Source organism: Momordica charantia (assembly GCF_013281855.1).
Source record: "Momordica charantia cultivar OHB3-1 chromosome 8 unlocalized genomic scaffold, Mcharantia_2.0 BLBB01000008.1, whole genome shotgun sequence".
Lineage (NCBI taxonomy): Eukaryota > Viridiplantae > Streptophyta > Magnoliopsida > Cucurbitales > Cucurbitaceae > Momordica > Momordica charantia.
In genome coordinates, this window is record NW_028275166.1 from 28,434,434 (window position 1) to 28,444,629 (window position 10,196).

Sequence of the window (10,196 nt, forward strand, 5' to 3'; positions counted from 1 at the left end):
AAAAAAAATGTTTCTTTTTTTCTTTTTCAATACAATACATGATTGTTACTGTAATTGACGTTTGGGCTTCTATTATAAAGGGTCAAACTTAGATATTTGTGGAATTTTTAATAAAATAGGACAATTTTGTAATTAAGATCTCGAAAGGAAGTAATTGTGTACTTTAACCTATTTTATACTAGCAGCCCAACGATATTAGGTCGAGGGCCCATTAAATACGAAGACAACCCAACGCTAAATAATGGCCACTAAAGATGCAGCCATTTTAGGGCTCTCTAAAACCATCTATCTTATAGATACTTCATTGTTTTTAAGAAACTTGGGAGGTTCATGGGACGGGGACAGTGCACGTACCTCCCAGACATAGGGGCAAAAAGGTCATAAGACCACCAACTCCGAGAGAGTAAACAAAATTACTAATTATACTTATATATATATATATTTTCAAATTCTCTCATTCTACCATCATTCCTAACTCTTAATTAGAAAAATAAATTTATTTACAATTATTTTTGCAGAAGCGATTTAAATACAAGTTATATCGTTTTCTTTGAGTGATTTTCATATAATTGAAGTAATTTTGATTTTTTAATGCTTGGTTTCATATAACTAGTAATGTCTGTAAGCACAAATTATATAATAAAGACATTAACGAGACGTAAGAAGTTTTGCAATTTCTACTCCTCTCCATCTCTCTTGCATGCGTAAAAGTTTCAGTTTATACAGTAACATTTGACTCGCTTCTTTCATCACCGACGGAGGCAAGTCTTCATTGTCATCGTAAGGTTTGAATTCAACATCATTGTAGAACAACATTGTATAAAATTATGAAGTATCATTAATGCGACAACAGTCTTCACTTATTTTTCAAAGTGAACATGATGCATAATGTCCACAAAATTATAAAGTTCTATTGATGCAACTCGTTTCTTACATCACTTGTTTTTCAACAATTTTTACGGGTGAAAGTGAAGAAAACAAAATCGTAGGAGAGATCATCTTACGTTTAGAAACATAAGCATACTCCTACCGATGTGAAAAATATATTGAACTAGTAATCAATTCACACAGAAATGAATTGTGTAACAAGTGCGTAATGTCTACCAAAACGTTCGTGTATTTTATCATCAATAATCAGTACCATTCCACAAGAGCCAAATCAATAATAAGAACCTAGCTATCCCTTTTCTTTCACTTCCTTGAATTTATTATGTAAAACCCAACTGGCGTTGGTGAAGTGGTGAAACCATCGGTTGAGAAATAACTTTAAAAAATAAAAAATCCAGAACTCAATTAAGGAGGAAAAAAAACCAGAGGTGAAACCCAATTAATTTGTTCCACTCAACTCAATCAACTGGATAATTGACATATATGTCTAACCAAAAGATTGTAAGTTTGATCTTTCAACCCACGTATTATACTAAAAAAGTAGTCAGTAACTTTACAAATAATAATATTATTTAATGTGACTATTTATTCTCAAAACATACGTATCTGTAGAACACAAGTGCTAATTTAGCAATAAGTTTAACACGTTTAAAAATTAGTATTATTCAATCTTCTAAAAAAGTTTTAAAAAGTATTCCTATCGGCTCAATTAATTTTTCTTTTTCAATATTTTAAAACTCTTCTCAAGGTACAAATAATCACCTCTAAAGATAATATCGAGGTGTTAAAAAAATTAATCAACCTAATCTAACTCTTACGATTTGGATAATTTATCTGTGGATTAGGTTGATTAAATAATTCACCTAAAATAATTATCCCGTTGGCTCTAAAAGGTCATAAAAAGTTATATTCGAATTTTGGATCAATTTCCCAAATCCAAAAGTATGTTGGGTAAAAAAGAACAATTAACTATTTCCATCCTGCTCCAACCACCACACTTCTTTCAATTTTATCCCACAAGTGAAATATATTTATACACAAATATTTCACTACTCCATGCCAACCAAAACCACTAATATTTCTCGGTATGAATATAACTTAGTGGATAAGATAAATGGTAGAGGTTAATAGTTAAATCTCTCACTTTACCATTCTAAAATTCGTTGAGCTAGATTAGGAGGTACTCGTTGTATAGGAATTTTAATCAAATATATAGAATACATACGATTTAGTCTTAAATCGTATACAGTGTTCGCGATTTACGTATGACAAACATATTTAACTATCATATTTTTATAATTAATTTGAAAAGTATCATAATATCTTTTTTTTTCTTTCTACTTACACTACTTAAAAAAAAATCCCAAACAAGTCCAGGGTCAATAGAGGCAAAAAAAAAACTTGAAAACCATAGCTAAAACTACCATTAGGTGAAAGATGAGAGAATAATTACGTATGGCATATTTGAAAGGCCAACTAGTGAAGGCCGAAGAATGCCAAATTTATAAAAAATTATTTAGGTCAAATTGAACAAACTACCCATAGTAGCTGTTGCAATTGCAATTTAAACTAAACGTGTAAAAATTTAAACCATTAAATAAATAAATAAATAAATATATATATATATATATATATTAGTCTTAGAGTTTAATTTTTATAATAAAAAATTTTGAGGGTGCAATTTTGTCACTTTTGAAAGTTTAAAATTAATTTTTACTATTAAAATTTGTAGAGATCTAATTTTAATTTTGAGAGTTTATGATTTATTTGATTAGTAACATAGATATGTGTTTGATAGTAAATTTGAAAATTAAATTTCTTTCAACTTCTTTTATAATATCAAGGAACATATACCTCCTAACCATGAATTTGTGAGTTCGATCTTCCACCCCACATTTTGTACTAAGAAAAATACAATTTGAAAATTAAAAAAAAAATTAAATATTTAGTTTAATCTAAAACATTACTAATTAATTTATTAACATTGTTAGAATTAGTATTTTACGTTGTTATTATATAATTTATATTGTATTATGTTTTACATACATTTTTTTTAACAAAAATAAAATGAGTTTATAAAATGGAGTAGTGTATTTATCAAACTTTTTACCTTTTACCTGTAACTTTTAAAGTTTTATATTCAAAGTTTGAAAAAACGTAAAAATTTTCGCAATACATCATTTTTTAAACACAACCTTATTAAAATATTTATTCAACTCGTTTGATCTGGTGAATTTGAAAAATATATACAACATCCTAATTCTTTATCAAACAAACCCTTAATTTTTACCGCAGAAAGTCGAGAGGTGCAATCTCTTTTTTTGGGTACAATTTTCCCGTCTATTTATTATTATTCTTTTAGAGATAAAAAGTTATTTCAAATTAAATTAATGGTATAAGTGGTTGGTTCCCCAATCCCATATCCCTCTTCCACCATTTTGACACGTTTAAAGCTTAACCAGAGAATTGCTTGACCCGACGCGCAGAATGTGGGTCCCACCTCACCTGACAAACGCTACTCCAAATGTACGAAAAATTATGCGATAAAGAAAATAAACAGTTTGCAATCAAGTCCCTATTTTGTACTGCGATCACAATTCGACCCCAACTTTCCATCGTATTTACATTCCTCTTCCAATAAATAGCCCCGCTCGAGCATCAATCCAGGTCTCGATTTTCTTCTCCCCCCCTCTCTCTCTTTCTCTTCCTTTGGCCTCTCGTTCACCTTCTAGCGACGAATTCAAGCGACTTTTACAGACTCTAGCTTTCTCCGATCCTCACTCGTCTTGGTTTATGAGGTTTCAATCTCCCTCTCTCTTTTTTTTGATCTCTCTCTCGTTAGGTCTGGTTGGCGATTTCGATTCTGAATCTGTTTTCCATGGATCTGTTCGCTTTTTTAGTTGATCACTTACGATTTCAGATTTCGGTCTTTCTTTTTGCAATGTTTGGTCTAAATTTTGTTTTTTTTTTCCTTTTTCCTTTTTCCTTTTTCAATTTCCAATTTGTGTTTCTATTAGTTTGTTCGATATTGTATCGATTTTCTGGGTTGGATTTCCCATCGATTTCTATTGTTGATTTGTCCATGTTTTGGATTTTCCATTTGTTATAGTGGATCTGGTTTCTGGGTGTGTGTGGAGGAAAAAAGGGATTAATAACTCAATTAGGGTTTAATCTTGAAAGCGCGTAACTTTTTGTTCAAAGAGCTAGCCCTTTTGGCCAATTCCATTTCTATTCAACTTCTGATCGTGACTTTCAATTTGTAAGTTAGATAAGGCATCTTATTGGTTGAAACATAGGGGATGTCGACAGATTTTCAACTTTTTCCACGCACATCAGAGCAGATATTTCCCTGAATTACGCTTTTTAATTCTTATATTGAATATTCGTCTCTCTCTACTTAACCCCATCCCCCTTACGAAAAGCGTGATTTTTTATTATTTATATTTTTTATTGTCATGTCCTGTGATTATTCCTTAAAATTAGTACACTTTTGCTATGTACTTTGTAGTCTGACTTGTTTTTCTTTTTTTTTTATCTCGACTTTTGTACCTGCAGCTCGAAGGAGAAACCCACTCTTGGGTAAGCCTTGTTCTTCTGTTAGCATTTTCCACGCTGTGTTTTCTATGCATGGAATTAGTTTCTGGTTAAAATATTTAATTTGATTTTTGTGCTCTAACTGATTACTGCAATCTAATAGGAGCGATGACCATTTTCTTCTTGTAGTATTTGATTATGGTTTTCTCAACTAGTTTAGATGTATGGAGTTTTAGGGCTCATTGCGACACGTTAAGTGAGGCATTTTCTTGGAGCTAGGTACTAGCGAGTTAATATTATTATTAGCACCTGCAGCCATCGAGAAGAATAAGGAGATGGCTGATGCGTGTGTTCCCCTTCCTATGATGTTAAAAAAAAAACCAAGAGATTAAAAAAAGGCATCTAATACTTTGATGGTTTCCTTAAAGTATTTCCCATAACTAATTTCACGACAGGCGTATGAAAATTTGTTTCTTCAAAGCATTCAATTTTGTACTTTGGTCGGAGGGTGTAAATTTAACTGAATGGATTCACATTTAAGTTGAGCTTTGCATCGTTGTACTGTCTGGTTCTTGATCAGTAGGGTACATCTATGTTTACTTCTGTTTGACCAAAGTTGGTGTTTATTTTTCTCCCTTTAATTTGTAGTTACTATTTTACAGTAATAAATTGTGTTTCTTATTCTGAAAGACTAGAGCGGAATTATACTTCTCTTTTCTATTTATTTCTCCCATTTTTGGATATGCCACTGCCATTATGAGGACTTGTAGCTTTAGTAGTTAGTTGCATTTGCTCTTAAATTTGTGTTCCTGTTCAAACCTTTAGTGTATGATGCTATAATTTAGTTGTTCAGGAATGTTTTATTGTCTTACATGCATCATTTTGATATTTTTTGAAAAATTTGCTTGCCGTCAATGAATTGTCTACTAACTTCCCCATTGATTGTCTGACTTGGCAGTGGCACGCGGATTAAGACCCGCAAACGGAATATTACGATACCGCTGGACCCTGCGTCTTTTTCTGATGCAGTGGTCCAGATTTATTTGGATAATGCTGGTGATCTGGTAATTGCTGCACTATCATTCATGATAGTCAGGATAGTTTTCAGCAATAATAGTTCTAGCATTTTTATCACTCTGACCATGATTTTCTTATTCAGGAACTTATTGCCAAGAACATTGAGTCTTCAGAACTTGACTTCTCAAGATACGGGGACACCTTCTTTGAGGTAGTCATTTTGATGGTGTTATACACTTTCACTGTTCTTATCATTATATTGTGTCATGCGAAACATTTTTGACGTTTTTATTTTCTATTAATTTAAATGTGATGCTTTTTCTGGAGTCCTTCACCAATGCAGCGGAATGAAACTGTGCAGTATTGCTAAAATTCATTTTTAGTTATGAATTTATGCATTGATAAGTTCAGCTAATTTTCATTTTATTGCCATTAACATGTGTTATAATGCTAGGTAATTTTCACTGGTGGACGCACACAGCCTGGAACAACAAAACCTGATGAGGGAGAGCGTCATCCATACTCTATAATTGACTGTGAACCTAAACGTGAAGCCATTCTACCATCTGTTATCTATATCCAGAAAATTTTGAGGCGGAGGCCATTTCTCATTAAGTATCTTGAAAATGTTATGCGGAGGTTCCTCCAGTCGCTTGAGTTTTTCGAGGAAAATGAAAGAAAGAAACTTGCAATTTTCACAGCCCTTGCCTTCTCACAGAAGCTATCAGGCCTTCCTCCCGAGACTGTTTTTCAGCCATTGCTTAAGGATAATCTTGTGGCCAAAGGGCTAGTTCTGTCATTCATAACTGACTTTTTCAAAGAGTACCTTAAGGATAATAGCCTTGATGATTTGATTTCCATCCTGAAGAGGGGCAAAGTGGAAGACAATCTTCTGGACTTTTTACCCTCTGCAAAGCGATCTGCCGAGGGTTTTTCTGAGCATTTCACGTAAGTATATTATATGCTTTCTATAGAATATGTTAAAAAGTATTTTCCAGTTATAATTGTATGGTTGCATGTTGCATTATAAATTTTGTTGCATAATTATTTTCTTACCAACATTTTAAAAATATTTTTTTTGCATGACTTCAAAAAATTAGTATAAGTTTTTGTGAGAGCTCATCTCTGGATTTTGTAGAATTATGTGGTAATCCAAGAAATAAAAATTGATTGTTCTTTACAATATTAGAATCATTAATCAATTTTTTATGTTTTGCTTGACTTCATTTTTTTTAAGAGTCAATTATGCTTAAAATTTTCAGCAAGGAAGGGCTTGTACCATTGGTTGAGTACAATGCAAAGAAAATGTTTGATGTGAAGCTGAGTGAAATGAAATCTGCTTTAACAACCCAAATTGCCGAGGAAACTGACATTGCTGAAGTCATAGAAAGTGTGAAGCATCGTATGAGAGATGCTAATTTACCTGATATTGAGGTTGTTCGAATTTTGTGGGATGTCATAATGGATGCTGTTCAGTGGTCTGGAAAGAACCAACAACAGAATGCTAATTCAGCTCTTCGTCAGGTAACCTTTATCACGAACTTGCATTTCTTTTTTTCTTTTTTCTTTTTTTTGATAAGAAACAGCAACTTGTATTGACTAAAAGAGGAGATGATAGATCCCCACAGCACCAAGGCTTAAGAAAAAGATTCCCAATTTGTGTAAATTTGGGCTAAATCACAATTTGAAAAAGCTTTAGACAAGGTGCACCAAGAAATGAAAAATTCACGATCCCAAAGGACTCTCAGCTTGGACTCATCTCCTTTAAAATCCTGGTTATTCCTTTCAAACCACAATCTCTAAATGATGGTCTTCACTGCATTTGCCCGAAGACCCCCCTTTGAAAGGGCCCCCCCTGTTGTTACGAAAGAAGCCTTATGAACTGTTTTTGGGGGAAATCAAGCACACATTGAATGTTTAAAGGGGGAGCTATGACCAGCATAAGAATGGAAAAGGGCAGCCAAAGAAAAGATGGTCTTGATCTTCTTCCCCATTTTTGCAGAGAATGCACTGGCTGTGAGTGATATAGCCATGTAGGGCCTCTTCCTTTGTAGATTCAGCAAGCATTCAGCCTTTTGAAGAGCAAAAATCCAGAGGAAGGCTTTAACCTTCTTTGGCATTTTCGAATTCATTATGAGATTCACAAAGGAAGAGTCTAGAGCTTCTCCTTCTTGTATCACTGATAACTGTGAGCATTCAAAGAAGTTTTTTTCTCTAAAGTCCAGCTGGTCTACTAGCTTGCCACCATTCACCGACCTTCTTTGACCAACTTCTAAAAATGTTCTGCCTGCATCTCAATGCCATTTGCATGCAAACTCTTCTTGTGCAAATTGCAATTGAGGCACATCTCTTCTTTCTCAACTTTGATTACTTTTAGATTTGAGTTTCTGTTATAAAATTTTATTTATACGTGGCATCTTTATAAAAGTTGGAACTCGTATCCATTTTTCCAATCAATTATTCACCTTCAAATAGGGAGAGTTATTGGAGTATAGACAGGTTGTGGAGTATTTATGCTAGTTTTGTTGGACTAGCTGTTCAGGGATGGATCCTGTTACAATATGTTCCTAACTAATAGCAAAGTACTCAGGCCAATATCGTAATTCATTGTCAGAGACACTATTCAGGTCAGTGGTTCATATCAGGCCGAGCATGTTCATCCATATGGTTTATGTTATTTTAGCATAAATTTTCAATTGAAGACTCTTTGAAAAGATAGACAACAAAACTTGATTTAGTAATCTATAGATCTACTCGACATTAGTTAGAATTCTATACAACTTTGGATGTTATTGTGCCATACAAGGAGAAAACTTCTTTTACTTTTCTTCTCGTACTGTTCTGTGGGGGAAGGAAATTAACTTAACTTTATCTTTTGAGTGGTTTCATGGATACGTTGTTATAGACCTTTGGTCTCTACCCAGACTCACGTCAATCCTTAGGGACTTGTTGAGAGTGATTTTGATCTAGTTAGGCACTGTTTATTCTTTTTGATGGGTGTCCTTTTGTTAGATTGGACTCGTGCCCTTTGTATTTTTTTTCCTTCTCAATGAATACTTGATTTCTCATTAGAAAAAGAAAAAAAGAATCTAGTAAGCATTGACCTTTTCTCTTTATGCATAGGTGAAAACATGGGCACAATTGTTGAATACCTTTTGTAGCACGGGGAAACTTGAGCTGGAGCTTATATACAAAGTTCAAATGCAATGCTATGAGGATGCTAAGCTGATGAAGCTTTTCCCTGAAATTGTGAGGTCTCTGTATGAACAGGATGTACTGGCAGAGGACACCATTCTCCACTGGTTCCGGAAAGGAACAAATCCTAAGGGCAGGTATGTAAGGTTTATATGCTTATATATATATATATACACACACACACACATATATATATTGTGGTCTTCCATTTGCTAGTCCTTATAAAATCCCTTCCCTGAAAATTCATCTTACATAAATTTCTATCTTAACTTCAGTTTATATGAAATCATGAAAGTGTATCGCTTGATGTTTTCAATTGTGCAAATTTGTTGGTTAGAATCCCGTATTCTTTGATCTTCTTGTAAACTTTGGTGTGTCCAAACAAAATAGAATGATGCCATCGAGTCAAGTCTAAAATCGAGTGGATCTAAACTTTGTGTACTTTTCTTTAGTTATCCATCCATATTTGTTTAAGCATTACATGTTGTATTGATATCTTTTAAATTCTTCGATATATTTTTCAATGCAATAGCTGTTGAACGAGTGGGTCGTCTTATGGGATAACTTCAGCCCTGCGCTTGATTGTGCATATTCATTGTGCGTGTACTTAAATTTTGTCATTGATAATGCAACAGGCAGAGCTTTGTGAAGGCACTGGAACCCTTTGTGAATTGGCTGGAGGAAGCAGAAGAAGAGGAGTAAGGTGGAAAGTGGATTTATAGTTGAAATCCCTGAAAAACCAGCTCATGAGATGCTCTGCTATGCTACTCATAAATTTCCTTGCCTTTAGTTTGGTGTGTTAATGTACCAATGATGCTATGATTTACTAGCAATAATCAATGTAACTTTATACTCATTGCTATGCTTATGCAGATCTTACTCTGTTTGAGTAGGTTGGTTATCTTTTCTTTGTTCATAGGATTGAAGTGTTTCTCTTGATACTGAAAAGACTTGTAGTACCCTTTCATTTCTTTATATATTGGAGTTCTGCTATTAAGTTCATTTTGTATACGTTATTTTTCAAATATTTTAAAATTTAGGTCAAATTTACTATCATGTTTTACTAAAAATTGTCTCTCTTAGCCTCTGTTGGGGTACTTTCTCATAATTTGTACATTTTACATGGTTTTTAGAGGGCGATTTCATTTATTAGGTCCTGATCAGGATGTATTTAAAATTAGGGTTTAAATGTCCTACAACTTATATATTATTATTTTTTTACTAAAAATTGGCATATTTGTGTAGTAAATTTACAATTTGTCTCTCTTTCTTCTTTTTCATTTTTTTTTTTTAAATATTGACTAATGTATGATTTTTTCCTTTCAATTTTTTCTTCTATAAAACTCATAAAAAAAAAGAACTGAATAGGAAAATTTACAATTTCTCTCTCTCTTTCCACTTTCATTTTTCTAAAATTTGACTAATGTATGATTTTTTTCCTTCAATTTTTTCTTCTATAACAGAATAGTAAATTTCTTCTATAAAGAACATAATGGTAAATTTACAATTTCTCTCTCTCTTTCTTCTTTTTCATTTTTTTTTAAATTGACTAATGTATGATT

General features: G+C 32.9%; 1 protein-coding gene across 1 annotated transcript; it reads left to right on the forward strand.

The window, feature by feature from the left end:
* Nucleotides 1-3,534: 3,534 nt before the first annotated feature.
* On the forward strand, nt 3,535-9,636 carry LOC111014135 (uncharacterized). The gene is made up of 8 exons (XM_022288763.2): nt 3,535-3,686; nt 4,444-4,467; nt 5,381-5,486; nt 5,582-5,650; nt 5,894-6,387; nt 6,702-6,963; nt 8,563-8,771; nt 9,270-9,636. Exons 1-8 carry the CDS (start codon nt 3,682-3,684, stop codon nt 9,334-9,336), a joined length of 1,236 nt encoding a protein of 411 aa, XP_022144455.1. The 5' UTR covers nt 3,535-3,681; the 3' UTR covers nt 9,337-9,636.
* The last annotated feature ends 560 nt before the right edge of the window (nt 9,637-10,196 follow it).

Coding starts and splice junctions, on each gene's coding strand:
- LOC111014135 (XM_022288763.2), top strand. Junction 4,468..5,380: donor AAGGAGAAACCCACTCTTGG/GTAAGCCTTGTT, acceptor CTGACTTGGCAG/TGGCACGCGGATTAAGACCC. Junction 8,772..9,269: donor GGAACAAATCCTAAGGGCAG/GTATGTAAGGTT, acceptor ATAATGCAACAG/GCAGAGCTTTGTGAAGGCAC.